This window comes from Calypte anna, chromosome 15, assembly GCF_003957555.1.
Source record: "Calypte anna isolate BGI_N300 chromosome 15, bCalAnn1_v1.p, whole genome shotgun sequence".
In the NCBI taxonomy this organism is placed as follows: domain Eukaryota; kingdom Metazoa; phylum Chordata; class Aves; order Apodiformes; family Trochilidae; genus Calypte; species Calypte anna.
Window position 1 is genome coordinate 13,776,548 of NC_044261.1, and position 25,191 is coordinate 13,801,738.

General features: G+C 52.3%; 1 protein-coding gene across 1 annotated transcript; it reads left to right on the plus strand.

Moving 5' to 3' along the window:
• Positions 1–1,060: 1,060 nt before the first annotated feature.
• On the plus strand, positions 1,061–24,875 carry EWSR1 (EWS RNA binding protein 1). Its single transcript, XM_030460440.1, is given in 18 exon segments — positions 1,061–1,126; positions 3,858–3,893; positions 4,104–4,156; positions 6,387–6,423; positions 6,426–6,509; positions 11,955–12,141; positions 14,034–14,201; positions 15,102–15,316; positions 16,126–16,306; positions 19,134–19,171; positions 19,799–19,831; positions 21,171–21,289; positions 21,727–21,856; positions 22,256–22,378; positions 22,479–22,650; positions 22,942–23,039; positions 23,554–23,845; positions 24,448–24,875. Coding segments are annotated over 18 exon segments (2,019 nt in total). The 5' UTR covers positions 1,061–1,113; the 3' UTR covers positions 24,488–24,875.
• The last annotated feature ends 316 nt before the right edge of the window (positions 24,876–25,191 follow it).

Genomic DNA, 25,191 nt, shown 5'->3' on the forward strand with positions numbered 1-25,191 from the left:
TCTGTCCCTCCCGATCCGGACCCATTTCTTGTCCCTAACCCTTTGTGCAGCTCTGGGGGGTTTAAATGCCACCACCACCCCCGGCCATGGGGGGTGGGACAGCAGTGGGACAGTCATCCCCCCTCCGCTGGGACACTCCCCTCGCCCGCGTGCGCTTTGTCCCTGCGCTCTGGGACCGCGGGTCATTAAACGCCTCCCGATCCCCGTCCTGCGTGTCCCTGGGCCACGGCGGCACCGCCGGGGGGCACATGGGGACGGGAGGGGGGTCCGGGGCGGTGTCCCACGGGGGGTGGGTGGCGGGGGAGCAGAGTGGCACCTGGGGACACGGAGACACGTACACACGGGAGGAGGAGGTGGCACTCCTGTCCCTGCCGGGCACCTGCACGCAGCGTGCCAGGACGATTGTCACGGATGATGTCACACACGTGATGTCACATCGCGACATGGCGTGGGGTGCCAGGAGATTGCGGGTGGGAGGGAAAGCCCCTCCGCCACGCTCCCACCCCACCCACCCCCCGGTGCGGTGTCGCTTGCGCGTGACCGGGCGTGTGTGTGGGGTGGTGTCTCTTGCCGGAGCGTGACGTCAGGGTGGTGACGTCACACCTGGCCACCGTCCCTGCCGAGGGGCGTCGAGGAGAAGCCACACGCCGCCCTTCGCTGCTGTGTGACGTCAAAAGCCACCACCCCTCGCGCGCAGCTCGCCACCATGTCACACCCCGGCGGTGACGTAACGGGCGCCGCGATGACGTCAAGCCCAGCACGCCCTCCCGCTCCGCCTCCCCGCCCTTAACGTCTCTTGTGCGACGGTCCCTAACGGCCGCGGGCCGAACCATCCTGCTGGATGCCGGGGGGGGGAGGAGCGCCTATTCCCGGGGGACACCCGTCGTCCTTCCGAGCGGTCGCCGCCACCGGCCGGCCCGGTCCTGGTTCTTCTCAGAGCGCTGCGACCATCGGGAGGGCGTCGGGGCGGGTCAGGGGGGGATCTCCGTTGTGCAGCCTCACTCGGGGTCTCCCCGTTCCCCCCCTGCAGCGCTGTGGTAGGAGCCATCGGGGCGCTTGCGCGGGGCGGGGCTGCGGGCGGACGTTGGGAGCGCGGAGGAGGAAGGCGAGAAAATGGCGTCGACGGGTGAGAGGGCCGGGGAGGGGGGAGGAGAGGGCCGGGCTGGGACCTCCACGGGGGGAAATGCCGGAACCCGAGCGGCCGCCACTCACCAGCGGCCCTCAGGAAGGGCCCCGGGAGCTGGGGCCGCCCGCGCCGCCGAGGGGAGAAGGGCGGGGAGAGCGGCGGGGGCGCGGCCCAGTCACGGCGGGGCGAGGCCCTGAGCCCCGCTGCCCTCTGGGGTTCCTTCCCGGCGGCCGTCCTGGATCAACCCTTCCCAGTCCGTCTCGGTCCCTGAGGGGATCGGAGCCCCCCGGTGTCCCTGTGTGTCCGGGTTGTGCTCCCGGGGATGGGTTGGGGGTTTGTGTGCTGCGGGAGGGGCTCCTGAGGCTCCAGATCTCATGGGTTCTGCTCTTCCCAGGCCCAAGGAGAGCTCTTTGCCCTCTTTTCCCTCTTTTTCCCTCTCCTCTGGTGGCCGTTCGGGGTGGTTTCAGGTGCAGCTGTAATTTCTTTGAATAAAACGGGTGAAACATCACAGAAGGAACCATCCTTTTGATAGCAGTTGGGATGCAGAAAGGTCAAAAAATGTGATTTTTTTTTTTTTTTTACCCCAGCAAAATCAACCTCAAAGTTGCCCTAAAGCCTCTCAGCCCCACCACTCCACAAAGCGTCCCAAACCCTGGGGCCTGAGGGTATTTGTTTGGAGGAATGGTTGGTTTGGTGTTTTAATGTTTATTTTTTTAAAAAATGAAAGTTATTAAAGCAAGGTGGACTGCTGGAATTATCAAAACGGGGTTTAAAAGTACAACTGCCTTCTGCCTTGCCACTTCATACATGGAAATGGAAACACAGGGAGCTGCTCTTTTCAGCTGTGCTATTGTGCTCTTCAGCCTTGGGAAAGAGAAGGATGATTTCCCCCCTGAAAATAAAAGCTCTGAGGTGGTTTTTAACAAAGTGAACCAGAATAGTTTTTTTAAATTTTTTTTTTTTTTTTTTTTTTTTTTTTAATTTTGCCTGAATCCAAATCCCACCAAATTTCAAGGGACTGCCAGAGACAGATTGCAAAATCCACACCTGCATTTAAAGCCTGCAGAGGGGAAGATGTGGTGTCTTGGTAGGGCTGTGGGAAAAGGGGTGTGATGGGGGGGGCTCAAAGCACACTGAGACCCCCAGCAGCATTTTGGGGAGGGTGGGGGTGGGGGTAGGTTGCTGGGGGTCTGCCAGGTAGAGGACTGTGGTAACCCAAAGGGGTGCAGAAAATGAATATTAAATGGGAAATGTGGAAGTTTAGGGAGGGGCTGGAGGGGTGCTGGTGGTGGGAGAGGGAGAATGGGTGAGGGTGTTCATGGGTTTTACCACTCGGGGGGGTTTAGCAGAGCTTAGAGCCCAGCTGGGGCCTGAAAATAAAATTTAAAAGCCTGAGTTTAGTGAAGGGGTGTGAAGCACAACAAGCTGTAAGGGAGGCAGGAGTTGAACATCTCCTGTGGTGTGTCTGAGGAGCAGGGAAGACTTTTGGGTGGCACCTCAGTGCCTTTTTTGTTGTGCCTGGGTGTCACTCCTCTGCCTTGTGTACTCCTGGGCAGCAGGAGGATTGGAGAGATCCAGATCTGCCAAAAGTCACTGTCAGAGCTGCAGGCTCAGGGGAGGAAGAGCTGTGAGCTCACCTAGTGTGGTTAGAAGAAGGAAAGCTTTGTTGGGGGTGAATCCATGGAGGTTCTGGTGAATAGAAAGAGTATTTTCCAAATCCTTCCTGGTGCTCCTTCCCCTTTGGTGATGATAACAGTGTCAGAGAGGTCCAGACACCCCAGGAATGCCTTGAGGCTGTAGGAAAACATCAGCTGGGTTCCTCAGATTCATCATCTTCAGTTTTCTAACCCCAAATCAGGCTACCCTGGTGATAAGAACACCAAAACCCAGCACAGGACTAAGAAGAGCTCTGCACATTCCCCCCTCTGCCTCAGCTCACACAGCAGATGCCACCAAGGGCTGAACTCAGTCCTGGGCTCTGTCCTTGGGACTTTTGGTGTCCCAGGAGAGGTTGAACCTGGCTCAGTTCATCCTCTCCAGCCATTTGGAGCTGCTTGGTGACTTTGAGGGAAAGCACAGGTTCAGGAGCTGTGTAATCCTCTCAAGCAGAGCCCTGGAACTGCCATGCAGACACATTTTCCACTCCCCCACCAGCAATCTGGTTCAGCATAGCTTTTTTTTCTCCTTGGTTTCTCAGGATTTTGGGTCTCTAAATCAGTCTCTTGGCATGGATCAGGGCTGTGGGGAAGGTGGAACTCTGCTAGGGGCCAAGTGTTAGAACTTTCCAGCCATTTGTTTGTGTCTTTGAAAGCTAAATAGGAAGAGGGAAGCCTGGTGGGTCCTGCAGACCCCAAACCCTTGCAACGTGGCCCTTGGAAGCTGGGGGGGGCTTATAAGTCTCAGCCCCTGTGTTTCTTTTGTTCCAAAGCACCTCCCTCCCCCCAGCCCCCCTGGGTGTCATCCAGGGTGGCAGTTAAATTAACACGGGGTCATTTGAGATCAAAGTTGCTGCTGCAAAGGGTGGGAACAATGAAGGGAAGAGGGGTTTGTTTCCTTCAAAAAGGCTGAAATTTGCCCTTACCTTCCTCTCTTTTCAGACTGGATTACCAGTGGTTTATAGCAGGTCTTTCAAGCTGCAGGAGGAAATTCCAGCTGCTGTGCTCTTACACTGTTAATGTTGTTAAGACTTTGTCAAACTTTCTTCCCCCCCCCCTCTTTTCTTTTGTTGCAGATTATAGTACCTATAGCCAAGCTGCAGCTCAGCAGGGTAAGTAGCATTCTGCCCTTATCCTCTTTTTATTTTAAAAAGATGTAAGCTAAATGTATCAGAACTCTGATGTAGTCTTAAGATATGTTTGTAAATCCTAAAGGTTTTAGGGGTTTTTTATCTTGTAGCCTTTTGGCATTTGGAGAGGGGAAAATTCTCCTGTCATTGACCTCCTGCACATTCTAAAATGTCTTTAAAATTCCTTCCACAGCTACAGTGCATATGCACCTCAGCCAGCTCAAGGATATGCACAGACCACCCAGGTAAAGCACAGCATGGCTTTAGAATTGCTGTGGAATCATGTGTCTGCCTGTAAACTACCCAGGGCTCTGCCAGCCTCCCCTCACCCCCCAAAAAAAAAAAAAAAAAAAAAAAAAAAAGAGCAGCAGCCTCAAAATCTGTCATTAAAAGTTGTCTTGTAGCTTCTCACCCATCCCAGAGTGCTTTCTTCAAGGGAAAACAACCTCAGTGTCAAGGAGCCTTGAGTGTCCCCTGCTTTGGTAATCATCTCAGCCTGAGGGGGTTTGTGGAGAGCCTCATGCTGGGGCTATTTGGGTGTAGGAGAAAAACCCTGGGAAAAAAAGACAAAAGAGGGAAGGAAAGATTGCTGCTTGTGAGGTGGCAGCAGCTGGACAAAGGAAGAGGAGGAGGGAAGGTTTATTTCTTTTTTCCTGGAGGTATTGTTGCTACAATTCTTAGTACCTTTGCTTGGCTTGGCTGCAAAACAGTGATGGTCTTCAAGAGGTGAATTAAACCATGCTGATTGTTAATCTTGAGCATCCAGGTGACTAAACCCACATTGGTATACACATTCCAAAAAATATTTTCAAAGGAAAACTTTTGTCCTCACAAAATGGGGTGGATTAATTCTCTCCAGAGAGGTTTTTGAAGGGCAGATCCCACTGCCCAGGAGTACCTAAACCCCACCATGTCGTGGAGGAGCAGAGCTGAGCAGCTTCAAGTGGGTGAATTCTGGTTGGTTGTGGCAACAGCAGTGCTGCCAGTGCCATGCTGCCTGCTGCTGCCTGCACCAACTGGGCCCAGGCTGCCTGAATTCTGGTTCTTTGGCAGGGCCAGGAGGCTTTTTTGCCAAAATATCCACATTACAGGAGGAGCACAGGGTCAGTCTGGGCATTTGAGTCAGCTTTAATGGCAGTGACAGTCATTTTTATTTTAAATAAGTGTTTTGAGACAGAGTTATTGCCAGGACTGTGTGCTGCTTACATGGATGGATAAGGAGGTGAGGTGGCTCGCTCACCAGTACCACTGGTTTAGATCCCAAAAGATATTTAATTTCCAGCTCCCAGAGGAGTCAGGAAATCCCTGGGGAACCTGGAGGTTAGAGCAGTCTTTGTGGTGCTTCCTGAGCTGTCACTGGGCTTTCTCTAAAGCAAACCACTGGCTGCCCAGAGCTGGGGAAGGCTTCCATCCTGTTTGAGGTGTGTGGTAACTGCAGCACCAGCACCTCCACATTCATCCTAGAGTGGTTTGGGTGGGAGGGGACCTTAAAGCCCCCCCCAGTGCCACCCCTGCCATGGTCAGGGACACCTCCCCCAGCCCAGGGTGCTCCAAGCCCCATCCAGCCTTCAGCACTGCCAGGGATGGGGCAGCCACAGCTTCTGGGAGCAACCTGGGGCTCAGCACCCTCACACCAAACAATTGCTTCCCAACATCTCACCTCAGTCTTCCCTCCTCCAGTTTCAAGCCATTCCCTTTCATCCTATCACTCCATGCTCTTAAGAATGTCCTTCCCCAGCTTTCCTGGGGATCACCAGGGTAGGGGAGGAATAATCCAGCGCGTGTCAGGAGCTCCAGAGCTGCTCTCAGCATCTGTAACCACAGTTTTGGGTGGATAAGTCCTTGGATGCATCTTGCCTATATAACCTCCTGAGTGGGAGGTGCAAGAATATTCAGAATAACTTCATGGAAACTTGAATAGGTTTCCTCCAACAGCATCAAGGCAGTTTTTCTGCTGCAGTAAAAGGTTTGGTTTACTGTGTGGAGTTCTGCCCTCTGAGTAGTCCCACCCCCCCCCCGGGTTTCAGGGTCACCCTGGGGAGTCCTGTGGGTGTTGATGAGTGCCCCTGGCAGTTCTGAGGAGCTGGATGCTTTCACCTTTTTGCTTTATGCAGAACAGAAGTGTGTATGTTTAATAATACACACAAAGTGTGTATACTAAACCAGAAGTTTTGTAATAAATTATTAAAAATAATTTATGAAGGGCAAATTAATTTAAATTTATCTAAAATATTTTAAAACAATTATTAAAAGCAGTTTATGCAGAAATTATCAAGAGGCATCCCTCCATCCTGATGTTTTAAAAACTGTCTTTGGGACTCTATTTGCAGTGCTGACCTGAAATGGGTGGTAGCACCCAAACTTCCGCAGCCTCTGATTGTTTTTCAGTCCTGTGGCCCCCCCCCGCACACACGCACACTGTCACGGCTGTCAATATTCTGGGGGCAGAACTACTTTGTGTTCCTCTTTGTACAGACCTACGGGCAACAGAGTTACGGGACCTATGGCAACCCCCGGATGTCAGCTACACCCAGCCCCAGACCACTGCTACCTACGGGCAGACGGCATACGCCACCTCCTACGGGCAGCCCCCTGCTGGTAAGAGGCTCCCAAAGCCCTGGGGGAGAGCTAAACCCTGGGCAACCCACAGCCCAAACCCTGCTGAATTCCTGCAGACACTGCTGTGGAAGAGTTCCCTTCTTCAGAGCTTTCCTGGAGCCCAGGGCGTTTTGGAATGATGTGAACGTGTGTGTGTGTGTGTTGTGGGGAGGAGTGAATGAAACCTGCCTGCTCAGTTTTGTCAGGGAGGGTTTTGGGTGCTGTGGAATTACGCAGGACTGTGCAGGGTCCCCAGCCAGGAGTGTGTGGTGGGGCTGCTCTCGCAACCCCATCCCTGAGTGCTTTGCTGGTCTGAAACCCCACTGGGTGGCAGTCAGGGTGCCCTTCTGATTATTGTGCCCTCTGATTTTGTCTTGTGCTTCCCCCACTAGAAAGGACCAGTCCAGGTTTGACCCTCCTGCTTATTCTTGCAGTGGGGAATGCTCTCTCATCCTGGCGGTGTTAGCCCTTTGGATGTTACTCAGTTTGAATTCCAAAACCACTCAGCATTAGCACCATGGTGACAGTAAAATTTTGCCCTCCCCACCTCCCTGGAAAGCCTCCAGGTGACATCCTTTGGAGCTAAAAGCTCCTGAGCCAATAACAACAGCCAACTGAGTGTTTTGAGTCAACCCAACCCCACTGTCCTTCCCTTTCCTAAAGGGTAAACTGCCTGGTTGGACATGGCCAGGACACCACCACATGCTCCCTCTTGGCTTTGGGATTCCAGCACGTGCCACGTGTTCATTAATGTGCTGGAAACTCTGCCAACATCTCTGCTTTGGGCTGGAGTTTTGTACCTGCCAGTGTCTTAATGCCTAAAAGAAAACAACCATTCAGTTCTGGTCCACTTAGAGTTGAGTATTGAGGAATCTTTGAAAAAAGCAGATTTTCCTCCCTGTAATCCCTTGGGGACCATTTTCTGCAGAGTCATCCTCTGCTCTCAGAGACATCAGAAATGTTTAATGAGGGGAGCTTTCTGAAAGACTTCCAAAGCCAGGGAACAAGGAGGTGTCTGGCCACAGGAGCTGAGGAAAAATGTTTCACAGGGGAGAGAAGGATTGGTGTGGGACTTAAAACATTGAACATCTTCACAAGAAGGAAAACTTCTGCCTGGCACTTGGCACAGACTGAGAGCCAGTACCCTTTAGCCAGCATTACATGGGGTTATCTACAGGTTTGGGCTTTTTTTTTTTAATTTAATTTAAAACTTTATGGACATAAATTGGCAGACAGAAGGATTTTTTGGACTCACAATTTCTTTCTTAAAAAATGTTTTGAGTCTTTTAACTCCTGCAGGAGTCACAGGAGTCTGTTTATTTCCTGCTTTTCCCTTAAGAGTACGTTTGCTGCAGGAATAATAATTTTAATCACCTTTTCTACACAGCTTGTAGTTTTTAGGCAAATAGTCCATTTTCTTTCCACCCCCGCAAAAACCAAACAAAAACCAACCAAACAAAAGGAAACTCAGGAAGCAGTCAAGTGAAAAAATCACATCAGGCTTTCAAGCAGGGTTTGCCTTTTGTTGTGTGTAGGACTGCTCTGTGGCAGTCCTGTTGGTGTCCATCATCATCAAATGGTTTGGGTGGGAGGGGACCTTAAAGCCGCCCCAGTGCCACCCCTGCCATGGTCAGGGACCCCTCCCCCAGCCCAGGGTGCTCCAAAGCCCCATCCAACCTTCAACACTGCCAGGGATGGGGGCAGCCAACAGCTTCTGGGGGCAACCTGGGACAGGGCTCAGCACCCTCACAACCAAACCAATTTTAATTATCTAATCTAAATCCCCCCTATTCAAGTTTTAAATAATTTCCCCATGTCCTCTCCCTACCCCCCGTGTCCAAAGCCCTCCCCCAGCTTTCCTTGTAGCCCCTTCAGATATTGGAAGGTTCTCTGAGCTCACCTGGGAGCCTCCTCTTCTCCAGGCTGAAACAACCCCAATCCTGAGCCTGGCTTCCCAGGGAGGTGCTTCAGCCCTCTGAGCATTTTCAGTGGGCTCCTCTGGACAACCTTCCAGGAGCTCTGTGTCCTTCTGATGTTGGGGACTCTAGAACTGGACCCAGAACTCCAGTGGGGTCTGAGACAGAGCAGAGGGGGAGAATCCCCTCCCTTGCCCTCTGTCTGTGCTTCTTTGGATGCAGCCCAGGGCCTGCTTGGTTTCTGGGCTCATGTTAAGCTTCTGGTCCACCACCCTCTCCAAGTCCTTCTCCTCAGGGCTGCCCTCAAATCCTTTCTCCTCCCATTTGTCATGGCATTGTCTTGGTGCAGAACCTTGTTGAACTCCCTGCAGTTTGCACAAGCCCACTTCTCCAGCCTCTCCAGGCCCCTCTGGGTGCCATGCTCTACTCCCCAGGTCTGGGGTGCCAGGTTGTGTTTAATCCCCTTTCCACCTCCCCTCTCCTCCAGCGGCCAGACTGGCACTGCTTCCAGCCTGTCTCCCAGCCCAGGGGGCTGCCTGAGGCATACATCTTTATGCCCTAAGAGCTGTGCAGTTTTTGTGGTTGAATCTCAGTTTGTTTTCCCCAGGCATTGCGTTTTTGTAGCAAAGGGTTGTCTGCAGTTATTTAAAAGCAAAGTGCCTTTTTATTTACTCTCAACAACCTATCTGGGGGGGGGGGGGGTAAGATGCTGTTGTGGTCAGGGAAATTCAAATCCTGTGCAGATGAACCTCTGGGGACCATGCAGGAGTGTTAGAGAGGTTCTCTGTGTCTCTTCAAAGCCTCAGATGAGGCTCCTGGCTGCCAAGGTGAGATTTACTGCCCAGGTTGGGTTCTTCCCTTCCTGAGCAGCCAGTAAAGGTGTTTTGGAGTCACACAGTTGGTTTATTACAGAGAAAAGGAGGTTCAGCTCCTGTGCGGCTCCCTGGTGGCAGCTGGATTAGGGGATTATCCATCAGCTTCAGGGGTCAGGGTTGCTCTGTTTAATCATGGGCCCTGTATAAGCATGAATTACAAGAGTAAATAAAGAGCTGCATCTGTTAGGGTTATTGGCTTCCTAACGGTGTCCTTTTGGGGGAAAAGACATCATTTCAAAGGTCTGAGTAGGATCTTCTTTAAGTAGCTGAGTGGGAGTGACTCTCTTAGCCCCTCCTTCTCTTTTGACCTCTGCAATTTAAGGTTATGTTTGGTTTACTTTCTGATGGCATTCAGACTTGGGAAAGAACACCCCCACAGCTGCCTCCACCACCACAAACCAAGAGCAACATCCCAGTGGAGCAAAGAGAAACCTCTGCCTCCCTCCCCTGAACCCTCACTGCAGCACTCTGTGTTTGCAGACCCTTAATACTCCTCACATCAGGGAGAGCCTCCAAAACCTGCTGCTTATTGGCCAGAATAAAGCTCTGGAGATCCACTCTTTTCAGTTGATATCTTCTTGGGGACCAAATCCTCCAAGCTTCCCCTCCACCTGAAGAGTTCCAAGACATCAGTAGGGGTTTGGCTTCATACTTGGAGAAGAAACTGAGCCACTTAAAACAGGCTCCTCAAAGCAGGTTATCAAAAGTTCTTCTCTTCTTCTTGCAGATTCTGTTCTGCAGACTCAACGTTTAGCTTGATAAGTGGTGAGGAGAGGAGGAGAGAGAAAAAATACAGCCCTGGAGGATTGTCAGAGCACAACTTAAGTCCCTGAAGTGACAATTGAGACCAAGGGAGGGGGCTGTTAAATCACTGCCTTGGCTTTTCCTGCTACAAACCCTTCCTTGCACGAGGGGAATGCTCCCTCTAGAGCTGAACTGTTAAAATTCAGGATTGTTTTTCCTTCCCTTTTATTCGGGTGACTGTGCAGAGCCAGGTGACAGCAAGCTCTCCTTGCTTGGAGGGCTTTGTGCTCTCAGCCTGGGGACTCAGAGGGACAAGAACAGCTCAGGGCAAGGCTGTGGCTTCAGGGACACAAATTGCAGGCTGTACTTTGGCAAGCAGGCTCCTTCAGTCAGTGGCCATGCTTTGGCCAGCTTGAGGAAGGATTTTTTTAACTTCTGGTGTTGTGCTCTCTGTGGAAAACACTGTAGTGTTTCAATCTGCAGACTTGAAATTTGTCCCAGGCTCTAAAACCAATGGCTTTTATCCTGTTTGGCATCATCCTGTTCATCTTCCTCAGCAACACACAGAACAGGACTTGGCTTTTCAGCCAACCTCTTGGCAAAGAAGAATTTTGACCAGAAAAACTGATTTTCCTGGTGAGCCACGTGAGTTATTACCTGGTGGGAGAGCTAGCTTGTGCTCCCACGTTGCTCTTTGCAGCTCAATTTTGGGTTTTTAACCAACATGATCCACAGGCTTCCTCCTCTTGCTTCTCTTCCTCTTCCCTTGCTGTTGAAGGAGGAGGTGAGCAGGGTCCTGGTTTTGTGGCAGGGACAACCAGATGTGGAAGTGCCACCAAGCTCCGGGAGGGCACGCTCTGCTCTGCAGGAGGGACTTCTGGTTTGCAAATTAAGGAATTGAAATAAAAAACCACAGCAGAATTTGCCTAAAATGCCATAGAATGAGGAGGAAGAGGATGTCACAAATGGCCTGGATTTATTAAAAACAAGCAGTGGAGAAGCTGTTATCTTAACAAATGCAATTAAAATACATCAAGGAGGCAGCTGGTTGCTCTTTGGCTGTCGATGTTTTGTATTTCAGTAAGTCAGCTTTATTCACAGCATGTTTAATTGATCTTTTTTTTCATTCAAGGCTCTTTTTCCTGATCTTGCAAACCTGCTTGCAAGGTTCTTAACTCTAAAAAGCCACTGTTTTTACTGGGTTTACAGTTCACAAGCCCATTGGTGGGGTAAATTACACACTGGGGGCTGCTGGAAAGATGAATTTAAGTGGAGCTGGTTTGGGATCTTGGACATTCCTCTAACATTGCTCAGAAATAAATGTATGGGCTCTAAGCTTTTAACCTAAAACTGAAATTGTATGAAAGGTGAAACATAAAACATCAGGAGCCATGTCTTTTTTGACCTAACCCTTCAGTTAAAGCAAATGTAAAGTGCTTTTCTTTTTGTTTCCAGATTTACTGATTTAAAATGAGACTTGGGAAGTGACTCAGAAAGACTTTGTCAAGTCAACCCAGTGCTGTTTCATGCATCTATTTTTTGAAAAAGCTGAGAGGATGAGGCTCTGCTTCTTAAACCAACAGATTTACTTTGCTTCAGGGCTCAGAGCAGCTTTGTTCAGTGTGCAGGAGCCGCTGTGTGCCTCAGCTTGCCCTTGACTCCATTAGCCCTGAGCTTCCTTTAGGAAGTAGCCTGTGGCTGGGAGGCTTCCAGCAAGCTCCTCAGAACCTGTTATTTGGGAGCTGGGGGGGATCTCTGAGGCAGTGGGGGTGGGTTGATCATTTTTTTGGCGGAGGGGTTCTACCCGTGGGGCTTTTTTGTGGCGGTGAAACGTTTGCCACACCCGTGGGCTGAGAAATCACCACCAGGAGCTCCACCTTCTGACCTGACCAGGCTGTCATCTCTTGTAGGTTACAGCACCCCAACAGCCCCCCCAGCCTACAGTCAGCCTGTCCAGGGGTACGGCACAGCCACCTACGACACCAGCACCGCCACGGTGACCACCACCCAGGCCTCCTACCCAGCACCCTCCGCTTATGGCACCCAACCCGCCTACCCAGCCTATGGGCAGCAGCCGGCAGCCTCAGCTCCCACCAGGTACAGCCTGGACCCCCCCCTCTGGGTGGGCTCTGCCCTTGTGGGGGAGCCCCACGACCTACCAGTTGAACTGTGACCTGTGGGTGAAACTCACACTTCACCTCTTGCTTGAGCTGCGCTCCCGCCACATCCCATCCTGCCTGGTTCAGGGCTGGGGGAGGGGGTATGGGTGGGATCTGCTCTAGCATAGTGAGTCAGAGGAGTGGCAGGGAGATGAGGGGAACAACCAGGCAGCAAAACCAGGTTCTCAGCTCAGGGTGTAGGACAGAAAAGGGAGCAGCCTGGTCTGATTCGGAGTCGGGGGGCCAGGCAGGATACTGTTCTGTACTGTGACTGCCTGCTTGTGCTGTAGGCAATTTCCTTTTTAAATCTCTCATTTCTGGGCACTATCAGTAGTATATTTAGTTTAATTGTTTGCTCAGGATATGAAAGAATCAGAATGCATAATGGAAACTTTCTTAGTGGTGAGTTAAAACATTTTTTTTCCTTTACCTGATGTTTGTAGCAACCACTCCAGCAAGGAAAGGTGGAGCTTGGCACAGCTCTCTCTCTCTCTCTGTCAGATTACACTTTGAAGTATGAATCCTAACATCATTAAAGTATTTTTCCCAGCTTGTACAGCAAAAGTAGCTTAACTCTTCTTACCCTACTCTGACAGGCACTCAGAGATTACAAAGTGTGGGACAAACATAAAAGAACAGGAGGTGTGAGTCACATGCAAAGGATTCTGTTTGTTTTCAGGCCTCAAGCTAGTTCATACTAAAGACAGAATCCCAGCGTGGTTTGGGCTGGAAGGAACCTTTAAAGGTCATCTGGTCCCACCCCCAATGCCCTTTCCCTTTCATGGGATAACCTATGTGGGGCAATATCTGCTTGCACAGGATTCCAGCCCAAACAATGGGGCATTGAACTGACAACCTTTGCTGGCTGCTGCTTTGGAGCTAATTCTTTCCAAGTGTTGTGCAAAAAGCAGCTCAGGCTGCCCACCTCTTCCCTGCCCATTTTGTGTCTGTCCTCCACCCAATTCCAGGGCCAAAGTCTAATGAGTCCCTCACCCTTGAGCAGAATAATAAGCAGAAGCTGCCCTGCTCTGAGCTCTCTGGTCAGGGTGCAGCCCAGTCCTTCCCTGCTGGTAGGAGACTGTGCAAACACCCCCCCCCAGCAGGTGCTAAAATGTTCAGAGTGTTTAATAACTATATGGGAGTTGTTGCCAGAGCCACTGACACTGATGTGGTGCCAACTTGTAATGCTGCCCAAACAGATAGGGCCTGGGAGTGGGTTCTGAGCACCTGCCTCCTCCCAGAGGTCATAGAATCATTCAGGTTGGAAACTCAACCCCACTGTCCCCACTAAACCATGTCCCAAAGTGCCACATCTTCATGGTTTTTTAACATCTCCAGGGATGATGGGGACTCCAGCCCTGTCCTGGGCAGCCTGGGCCAGGCCCTTGACAACCCTTTCCAGGGAGAAATCGTTCCCCAGCTCCAACCTAAACCTCCCCTGGCATAATTTGAGGCCAAAAGTTCCTCTTGTCCCATCCCTTGTTCCTTGGGAGCAGAGCCCGACCCCCCCTGGCTCCAACCTCCTCTCAGGGGGTTGCAGAGAGCCACAAGGTCTCCCCTCAGCCTCCTCTGCTCCAGGATCAGCACCCCCAGGGCCCTCAGCTGCTCCTGGGCAGACTCCTGCTCCAGACCCTTCCCCAGCTCCATTGTCCTTCTCTGGACACACTCCAACCCCTCAATGTCCTTCTGGTCCTGAGGGGCCCAGAACTGACCCTAGGATTGGAGGTGCAGCCTCAGTAGCACCCAGCACAGGGGCACAACCACCTCCCTGGTAATTGCTGATGCAGGGGTGGGACTTTTGCACTTTTCTCATTCAATTTTGCTCCACAGACCCCAGGATGGCAGCAAACCAGCAGAAACCAGCCAGCCCCAGTCAAGTACAACAGGCTACAGCCAGCCCAGCCTGGGCTATGGTCAGAGCAACTACAGCTACCCCCAGGTGCCTGCCAGCTACCCCATGCAGCCTGTCACTGCCCCACCATCCTACCCCCCCACCAGGTAATTCTGTCCCTCCCCCCAACTCTGTCCCCGTGGGTTAACGTGGGCAAAAATAAAAATCTGTAGGAGAAGAGAGAAGAAGGAGGTTTGGTGTCCTGGGAGGGGGGGGAGATGTGGGTTTTTTGGAGGTTCTGCTTGTTGTAGGCAGACTGAGGCTGTCAGCACGGGGGTGAACACGCCTGCAGTGGCAGCATGTGACAATGACAAATTTGAGGCATTTCTTAGATACAGAGTCTGTTGTAGGAACCTTTTGCTGCTTCCTTATATGTGGCTTTGGTGAGAGGCTCACCTTTTCCCTCAGGATGTGTTGAATAAGCTGATGGTGATTTCTAAAGTGTCTGAAAGGCTGAGCGGGAACTGTTCTGTCAGTGCCCAGGTGGAGGAGGAGTCTCTTCACTCAGTTTGGCCCTGGCACTTCTGCCTCTTCCTAGAGGCACAAATAAAAGAGTGAACAGTTCCATGGATTTTGCTTTGAGCAGTCTGTTTTGTCTCCTGCCACCAGACTGACCTCCCCAGGATGACTTCAAACCTTTTTAAATGGTTTACAGCAACACATATGGCTTTTAATTGCATTACCTTCTAGTGTGAGCCACTTCTGCAGCCCACTGCACGTGGCTGAATTCATAGAAGTCACAGAGTCCCAGAATGGTTTGGGTGGGAAGGGACCTTAAAGCTCCCCCAGTGCCACCCCTGCCATGGTCAGGGACACCTCCCCCAGCCCAGGGTGCTCCAAGCCCCATCCAACCTTCAACACTGCCAGGGATGGGGCAGCCACAGCTTCTGGGGGCAACCTGGGACAGGGGCTCAGCACCCTCACACCAAACAATTTTTCCTTGCTGTCTGACCTAAATCCACCCTTTTCCAGTGGAGTTTCATCTCTACAATGCTTTTCTCTTCCAGCTACCCCTCCACACAGCCAAGCAGTTATGACCAGAGCACTTACTCCCAGCAGAGCACCTACGGGCAACAGAGCACCTACGGACAGCAGCCCAGCTACGGCCAGCAGAGCAGCTATGGGCAACAGCCCCCCCCAACCAGTTACCCACCCCCCACAGCCTCCTATAGCCAGGCCCCCAGCCAGTACAGCCAGCAGAGCAGCAGCTACGGCCCACAGAGTGAGTGCAAGGGGTGAAGAGGGGCAGCCTCCTGACTCTTGGTCTTCTTTTGCATGTAAACCTTGCAGCTCTGAGAGGCAGAGCCTCTGCTGCACTGGAAAAAGGCATCTGGGGTGGTTGCTAGGCTCCCCTCAGCCTGGGGAAGGGGAACTGGGGGGAGAAGGGGGGTGAAAAACACAGAAGCACTTAAAAGTTGTGGGGAGTGGGCCAGGCTGGGTGGGGGGGGTTTGGTTTGGGCAGGCAGCAGCTCTGCAGAGTTGGGGTTGGTGGGACGTACTGGGAAACTGGATAATGGCAACAGGAAGGGCACAGCTCTCCTTAAATTAATACTGGAGCAAATGATTGTCATAATTACAGAGAAGAGGAAACTCTGGGGGGGACCTTAGAGCAGCTTCCAGTGCCTGAAGGGGCTCCAGGAAAGCTGGGGAGGGACTTGGGACAAGGACAGGGAGGGATGGGGTGAGGGGAAGGGTTTCCAGCTGCAAGAGGGGAGATGGAGAGGAGATGTTGGGGAGGGAGAAGTTGTTTGGTGTGAGGGTGCTGAGCCCCTGTCCCAGGTTGCCCCCAGAAGCTGTGGCTGCCCCATCCCTGGCAGTGTTGAAGGTTGGATGGGGCTTGGAGCACCCTGGGCTGGGGGAGGTGTCCCTGCCCATGGAATGGGGGTGGGAATGGATGAGCTTTAAGCTCTCTCCCAGGATTCTCTTTGGATGCTGCAGACAGGTGTGAAAAGGCTTTAAAAAGGGGACAGGTGGTTTCCAGCCATTCCTGCCTCCAGCTCCCTCTAACGTTTTGCTTGCAAACTTCCTCAGGTTCCTTCCGTCAGGACCATCCCAGCAGCATGAATGTTTATGGACAGGAATCTGGAGGCTTTTCAGGCCCAGGAGAGAACCGGAACATGAGTGGTCCTGATACCCGGGGCAGGGGAAGAGGGGGATATGATCGTGGAGGCATGAGCAGAGGTGGGCGGGGAGGAGGACGTGGTGGAATGGGGTAAGAGCAAATCTTTTCTCCTTTTCTCTAATTCTGGTTTACCTGTAGGATTTGAAATGGAAAAGAAGGGACTGAAAGGTTGACCTTCCCAACTGTACTTCCATGGGGAAACAATACTGCTTCTCAGCCATGGAAATATTCTCCTAAAGGGAAACAGGAGCAGGATCTGTTTGGGTATTTGGTTTGGTTTTTTGTTTTTTTTTTCATCCTGCAGGTGGTTGGGGTCCCTGGGGAGGGAATTGGGGATATTGCTAAACATGGAACTTTCAGCTCCCTTCGTGGTCACCCAGAGGTGAAATCCTCTGCAGGGTTTAACCATAACTCAGGATTGAACACACACAAACCTCCCACCAGGGCCAGGGGTCACTCCCTGTGCCTGGGCAGTGGGAATCTTGACAGTCCAGGTATGTACAAGGCAGAAACCTCCCCTGTTCAGACTCTTCACCTCAGCAGTAGCACATCAGTGTGTGCCCGGGGCAGATTGCTGCTGTCACAGCCAGGGCTCTGAGTGACCACAAACACTCCGAGCTTGGTTGGAGCCTGAAGATAGACCCTGAGAATGTAGAGAGCTCTGACTGGGCTCCCAGGCCTGCTCCCCCTTGGAGCATTCAGGTGCTCTAAATCAGTTTGGCCATTTTAACTGATGGCAAAACCTGATTTGGTTCAAACCTCTCTGCCTTCAGCTCAGCAGCGTGTCTCCCTTTCCAGTGACGTTTGTTTTGCTAGTGGTGAGGAAGGAGAACTGATCCCAAAGGCTCCTCCAGAGCAGGAGGCTGTGGCTTTGTGTGTGTTCCTTCCCTTCTCACTGTCCTGCAGAGCTATGCAGAGTGTCCCTGGGGGGTAGGCAGGAGGTGTGGGGCTGGGCAGGGCACCTGGAACAGCAGCAGAGGCAACTTCTGAGGGGGTTTTAGAACCAGTTTGGTGATCTGTAGTCCCATTCTGCATAGCTCTGTCGAAATAAAGTGGCCTGAAATCTTTATCAGAGAAATCCAACTCCCTGGAAACAGCAGAAAAAAGACAGGCTTGTGTCAGAACACACCCAGCCTGAATTGGCTTGTGTGGAACAGAGTTCCCTGGTTCTGCATAAAGATTTCACCCATGGACGTATTTCTTGATCTCTAATGGTTTAAAAGTAGATGCAGGCACTTGAAATGTCAATCATCACATCTTCAAATTTCTTAGCTCCCTTCAGACCTTCTCCTGCCAAAGATTTGCCAACCTCTCTTTCTTTGATTTCACTCCCTAATCCAAGCTGAAATTGCCCACCTAGTGATTCCCCCCCACGATTTTCCCTGGAAAAGGGTCCCCTGGGACAGGTTTTCTGCTGTCCCTAGCAGAGGTGCCCTCCTTTGAAGGCCAGGGGCAGGTAGGGGAACTTGGCCCTTATCATGCTGTGGTGATGGATTTCAGTGTCTCCAGCAGGTAAGGAGCTCGATGTTCTTAACGTGCCCTTTTATCATTGACTCAATTATTTTATATTTTCCTTGGCTGTTCAAACGTGGAAACTTTTTAACATGCTTTGTCGCATTTATATGCTACAGGTTACAAAGTGAGAGCCTTGTAAACACCTCAGTACTTAAAAAGTACTCAGTACTCAGCCGGCAGCATAATGAAAAGTGGGACTAGACACGGTGTCCATATGGAGAGGAAAAAAATATACATAGGATATATATATATATTTTTTTTTTTTAACCAAATGTATTGATTGTATAAACGGAATCCTTCTGTAACTTTGGTAACTGCCTACGTGTTGTTTGGTAATAAAACCAGAGGAGGTATACTGCTTTAGAATTGTGTAACGTTAACAACAACAAAAAAAGTGTAAACGTGTGTTGTTTTAGAGAGACATTACATAAACGGTGTGTACTTTTAACTGAGAGGAGGAGAAGCTGCATGCAACAGCTTGAAAACTGTGTATTGACAACTTTTTTTTTTTCTCCAGTATTAGAGGTGCAATACTTGCTAGAAAACAGACAGTGCTCTCCCTCCTCTGCTCCTCTCCTGCCAAACAAAATTCGAAAGGAAAAAAAAAAAAAAACAAAAAAAAACCCCAAAAGGAAAAGCAAGAACCATCCAATCCTTTTCAGGTGGCATTTCCCTAATTCCTCAGCTTTTTCAGGCTTTTGCCTCCATGGGCCATCCTGCTCTGTGTCCACAAAGCTGCACCCCAGGCCCCCCGAGCCCCCCCTGTACTCTGTAAGTTCTCCCTTCCGCAGAGACTTGTGAAATTCAGACCTGAATGTATGGCTTTATACGCAGGGTTCAAGCAGAGAAATGTCAGCTGAACTGTGTTGTAGGTCTTGCGTGTGGTTGTCTCCTGCTTTTATTTCTTTTTTCATCTTTTTTTTTTTTTTTTTAAACTGTTAATGTCAGGGAACCCACGGGCTCGTTCTGCTCCGGCGCTGCCAGAGGCTGAGGGTGCACCTTTATGTACACGCAGAGGGGAGGGAGTTGACCAGCCAACAACCCCACTAAAGCAAAAAAAAACCAAACCCAACAATTCCTAACACTCAAAACAACTTTTTTTTTTTTTTTTTTTTTTTTTTTTTTTTGGCTAAGTATTGCACCGCTAATACCCTTACCAAGTCATGCGAGGGTACCAACAGCAAAGTGGTGTCTAAAACCCAAGCGAGGTTGCGTTATATGGAAAGGAAATTTGAGCAAGCTGCCCTGAAGAAAGGCAGAGTGCCGAGATGAGAGAGAGCCAGACAGATGCATTGTTTGGAGATGTTTAGCCAGTGCCCTTCTTCCCAGTGAGCCACAGAGGCTCCGAGAGGTACTGGCTTTGTAAAGGGAAAGGCCTTCATTTCTTCGTTTATCCCCCCAGCAGCGCTGGAGAGCGAGGTGGCTTCAATAAGCCTGGTGGTAAGTTTTTGAGCATTACAATGGATAGTGTTAAAAAAAAAAATAAAAAAATGATGATGATGATGATGATGATGATGATGAAAAATGGCAGTCAGTTTGTAGAATGACAAAAGTGTAAATTTTGATTAGTTTTTAAGTGGTTAAAAATGAAACATATGCAACCAGACTGTAATGGGTACTGCCGGCGATGCCAGGGGTATGTGGTTACAAGACATAGGGTGACATGGAAGAATTGAGCAACCACTTCTGTAATTTGGGGAGAATAAATGGTTTGGATTTAATATTTTTTTATTATTATTATTTTTGTTTTGTTTTTTCTTTAAAGTAACTTTTTTATTAATGAACGTAAAACCCATTGGCCTGGTAAAGCATTAAAAAATCCAAAACCAAAAAAAAACCCAAAAAAACCCCAAACACCCCAGTGTAATAATGGTTAATGGTTGGAAAGGCTGCTAAAACTAGCAACCTGATCACCCAGTAAAGGTGCAGTGCTGCTGTTCGCAGTGCAGGAGTTTAACCAGCGCCATGGAATGGTGGTTATAAAGTAGCTAGTGTTGTGTGTGTCAGTTCTGCAGCCTGCACCTCAGGCACTAACACAGCTTCTTGTGCTTCTTTCCCACCTGGCAGGACACATGGAAGAAGGACCCGACCTTGATTTAGGTAATGGTATGGGCGAAATGGAGATGTCTCTGCTGGTTCTCTGCTCTGGGTGGGGCTGAAGGTATGGGAGATGTTGCCCTTCTGTAGGAGGACAGGGATGCTCCACCATTTGCCATTCCATTTCAGACCTGGCACAGACTGCCCAGAAACTCTGTGGCTGCCCCATCCCTGGGGGTGTTCAAGGCCAGGTTGGGTGAGGCTCTGAGCAACCTGCTCCAGTGGGATGTGTCCCTGGCCATGGCAGGGAGATTGGAGGAGATGAGCTCTAAGGTCCCTTCTAACCCAAACCATTCTATGATTAATTTCTTGGTTCCTGGTTTATCAAATAGGTTTAGGCTGTATCTTAGGAAGAAGTTCTTCAGTAGGAGGGTGGTGAGACTCCGGGACAGCCTGCCCAAAGGAGCTGTGGCTGCTCCCTCCCTGGAGGTGTTCAAGGCCAGGTTGGATGGGGCTTGGAGCAACCTGGGCTGGATGAGAGGTGTCCCTGCCCATGGCAGGGGGGTTGGAGATGAGCTCTAAGGTCCCTTCCAACCCAAACCATTCTATGGTTTTATTTCTTGATTCCTGATTCATTAGAACTAGACTGGTGGCAAACCACACATCTTGTAGCAAGGGGGGGTTGGCCTCTGCTCCCTAGTAACAAGCAACAGGACAAGAGGAAATGGCTTCAAGTTGCCCAGGGGAGGTTTAGGTTGGAGCTGAGGAGAAACTTCTTCACTGACAGGGTGATGAAACACTGCCTGGGGACGGGGTTGAATGCCCATCCCTGGAGGGGTTTCAGAGCCCTGGAGAAGTGGTGCTGAGGGACAGGGGTTAGTGCTGGGCTGGGCAGAGTTGGGTTCATGGTTGGACTTGGATGATCTTAAAGCTCTTTCTACCAGAATGATTTTGTGCTTGTGAGACTCTTCCCCTCCTCCCCAGGAACCCCGTGGGCTTTGGGGGAGCCACCCCTGGGCTCTGGCTCAGCAGAAAGCCCTTTGCCAGCAGCCTCACCCCAGAACTTGTGCACAGCAGCCTCTCCTGCTGCCACCCTGCCCTGTGGCCCTGCAGCTCCTTTCATTTCCTGCTCATCAGGCAGGGATGGGAGTTCTGCATCAGCCTTGCAGGAAAGAGGCGGTCAGCACAGCCAGGAGGTTCTCCTGGTGCTGGGTGTCCATGGCAGGAGAAGCAGCTCGGCCAGCTCAGCACCTGGGCAGCTGCTCAGCACCGAGGTTTTTTTAGTCATTCCATAAATCCCCTGATTGGGAGTGAAGCCATAGCTGGCTGAGGGGATGCAGAGTTCTCCCTCCTGTTTTGTCACCATCTCCTGCCTGCCCTGACAGCCTGAATTGTCTCCTAGGCCCGCCTATGGACCCAGATGAGGACTCGGACAACAGTTCAGTGTATGTGCAGGGACTCAATGACAATGTGACCCTGGAGGAGCTGGCAGACTTCTTCAAACAGTGTGGAGTTGTCAAGGTGAGGAGAAACCTCCAGCAGGTAGGACAGGAATGGATCACCCACCTTCTCCCCCCCACATTCCTGGGAGCTGGGTAGGTTGGGAAGTGGAATGAGCAGAACCTTTTGTCCTGTGGGCTTGTGGAAAAGAACAAACACTTGTGACCACGGAGGAATCCTGTCCCTGAGGATCTGGTGGGACATGTGAGGGGCTGGGGAGGTGTGGAGGGCAAAGGAGGAGGATGGGGAGGCTGCAGCTGGGTCTGGGCAGCTCCATACTGGGCCAGTTCCTTCATTTGCTGGGCTGTCCAGGCAGTCACTGCCAGAGCTGCCATTTCTCCTGCCACCAAGTCCCCAGAATGCTGCTCAGTTGTCTCAAGAGCAGAAGAGAGGAGAGCAAATCTCCACCCAGCTTTAGAGGAAATGGGACTTGAGGTGACATTTTGCTGTCCTTCCAGATGAACAAGAGGACTGGGCAGCCAATGATCAACCTCTACATTGACAAAGAAACTGGGAAACCCAAAGGAGATGCTACAGTGGCTTATGATGACCCCACTACTGCCAAAACAGCCATTGAATGGTTTGATGGTGAGGAGACTGGGGGGATTGGGATGGGTTCTTGTCCCACCCAAGGCAGCATTTCCATCCTCAGTGGGTGTAGAATCATTGAAGGCTGCCTCAAAGTGGTCAAACTTCATAGATTTCCAAATTGGAAGGGACCTCAAGGATCACCTGGTCCAACTTCTGCTGAAGAAGTTCCTGGTTTTAACTGGGACAGGTGTGGTGCTTGTGGGCTGTGGTTGTCCTCAGTTACCTGGGCATCTGTCACCTGCTGTCTCCCATCCTGGGAGTTTCTGCAGTGCCACAGGTGGAATTTTGCCCTTCTGGTCTCTCTGACACTGACAAGGATTGGGAGTGGTTGTGGGGGACACTGGGACCTGGGGATGTGCAAGATGGTGACACTCCTGCCTCTTGTCTTCCTCCTAGGGAAGGATTTCCAGGGGAGCAAGCTCAAAGTGAGCCTGGCACGGAAGAAGGGCCCCATGAACAGCATGAGGGGTGGGATGGCCCCCCGGGAGCAGCGGGGAATGCCCCCCCCTCTCCGTGGAGGTACCTTCCAAACCCCCCCAGTTCCCCAAAGGGCCTGGCCCAGCCTCTTCCCTCTGCCCTGCTTGGGTGCCTCCTGGGATTAACAGAACCTTTCCTGCAGGTCCGGGGGGACCTGGTGGCCCCGGGGGGCCTCCAAGTGGCCCCATGGGCAGGATGGGAGGCAGAGGTGGAGACAGGGGTGGCTTCTCCTCCAGAGGACCACGGGGATCCAGGGGAAACCCCTCTGGCGGGAGCGTCCAGCACCGAGCTGGGGACTGGCAGTGTCCCAACCCGTGAGTATCCAGCCTGGCACAGCCTGGCACCTCGGTGGTCACTCCAGCTGTGGGGACAACAGCCCCAGCTCTCACCCGGGAGGGGGTCTCACCATTCCCAGGTGCTGGCTGGGATAAAGAAACCTTTCCCAGAATAACGTGCTGGGCTCTCTGAGGAAGGTCTAGAGCAGGGAGGGACAGTGGGACAGTGTCACTGCCTGGGGTGCCTGCTGACCAGCTTTGGTGTCACCTCATGCTCTCCAAGCAGCTCTTCCCAGTGTTACCCAGTTGGTAACTGGTGTTTTCACCCAGGGGCTGTGGAAACCAGAACTTCGCCTGGAGAACAGAGTGCAACCAGTGCAAGGCTCCTAAACCAGAAGGGTTCCTCCCACCTCCCTTTCCCCCTCCAGGTAGGTGTGTGTGGAGCTCATGGCTGTAAGCCTGGGTTTGGCTCCTCGGGGAATGAGATCCTTGGGGACACGTTTTTGGGATCCTCAAGGAATGACTTGAGGTTCTTTAGGGAGTGGTTTTGGGCTCGTCAAGAAGTGACCTGGGGCTCCTCAGTGGTTTTGGGCTTCTCAGTGGTGTTGCCTTCCCATGGAGTGGCTGTTCCCATCTCTGAGAGCTCCCAGGGATTTGTGTCACCTTGGCTGTGTCACGGTAGTGGCAGCACCCTGCCCTGCACTCCCCAGCTCTCCCAGCAATGCTGGGGCTCTTCTTGGGACCATCCTTGGCACCCCAGTTCCCCAGGGAACCTCCTCACCAGGAGATGCAGGGTGCTGCCCTCAGGGGCCACCTTGAGGTGCTCCCAACTGCTCCTGGACCTCCTTGGGGGTGGGGCTGCAGGACTGGAACCCCCCCCCCCCCCTCCAACCCACCCACCCAGCTCAGGGTGCTCTGAGTTTTTTTTCTCCTCTCTCCCAGGTGGTGACCGTGGGCGAGGTGGCCCTGGGGGGATGCGAGGTGGGCGAGGAGGTGGCCTAATGGACCGGGGGGGACCCGGTGGCATGTTCAGAGGTGGCCGTGGTGGTGACAGAGGTGGCTTCAGAGGAGGCCGGGGGATGGATCGAGGGGGCTATGGAGGAGGAGGACGGCGAGGAGGAGGAGGTGGAGGAGGTGGTGGTGGAGGCCCTGGGGGTCCCCCAGGCCCCCTGATGGAGCAGATGGGAGGTGGAGGCAGAGGTGGACGGCGCGGAGGAATGGGAAAGATGGACAAGTAAGTATGGGGGGGGGGGGTCCTGGGAAGGGGGTGGGGGGGGCACTGACACTGAGGAAGGGGACAGGGTGGCACTGGGGATGGGTGGGGAGAGGGGTTATGGGCTGAGAGGTGGGGGGTTATGGGGAAAGTGAAGGGGAGGGCAAGGGGTGAGGGAGGAGTGAGGTGAGGGGTTATGGGGAGGCAAGTGAGGGGGTTGAGGGGGTTGGGAGGAGGAGTTGTGGGGCAAGGAGAGAGGGCAAGAGATGAGAGGGGAAAGAGGGGAGTGGGGTGTGGAGTTATGGGGGCAAGAGAGTGTGGGGTGAGGGGTTTATGGGGCAAGTGGGGGGATGAGGAGGATGGGAAGAGGGATTTGGGGGGGCGAGGTGGGATGGGGGGTGGGAGGGATTTGAGGGAGGATGGGAGGAGGGGTTATGGAGCAAGAGGGTGGGGAGGCAAGGAGGGGGTTAGGGGGCAAGGGGTTACAGGGCAAGAGGGGGGCAGGAGATAAGGAGTGTGGGAGAGCAGTGGGGCAAGAGAGTGATGAGGCAGATGGTTTGAGACCACCCTGTCCCGGGGGTCGCAGGCACTGCTCTGACCCCTGTTCCCCCCCCTCCCCACAGGGGTGAGCACCGCCAGGAGCGCAGAGACCGACCCTACTAGCGCCGTGACCCCCCCCTCCCCTCCTCAAACCCCCACCCCCCGAGGCTGCATTTCCTACCAGATTTATTTTTTAAAACCAGAAAAAAAATGTTTTAAATTTATAATTCCATATTTATAATGTTGGCCACAACATTATGGTTATTCCTCGTCTGTACTTTAGTATTTTTCACCGTTTGTGGAGAAACATTCAAGCCAAGTTCAGCCGTAGCTGCCGAGGTGTTCCCCCCCCCCCCCACTTCCTCCTCCCTTTAAAACCGGTTGTTACGAAGCCCCCCTCGGCCCCCGCCCTCCTGCGAGCATGCTGCCCCCCACCCCCCGCCGGCTGCGACGCTGTTAACGGTTGTGACGGTTTTTTTTTTAAATAAAATTCCCGATGTTTATAACTGAACCGCTGCGGGGTTTCACTTGGTCCTGCCTGGGGGGGGGGAACACACACACACACAGCACATCCCCGTTGTGGAGGTCGGGGGTGTTTGCAGCTGCCGGGCTCGGTGCATCCCTGTTCCTCCGGTTCCCCAGCTGCCCCACCAGGGAGCAGCGGGCGGGTCCCATCCTCCTTCCCCCCATCCCCTCCCCCCCCCGCCGCATCATTACCCGAGGTGAGGTGCGGGGAGGATGCGGAGGGGGTGGGGGGGATGTGCTTGTCACCCCCCCGCTGTGTCACATCCCCCCCCGTGCTGGGGAGATGGGGGGGTGGGCACTGT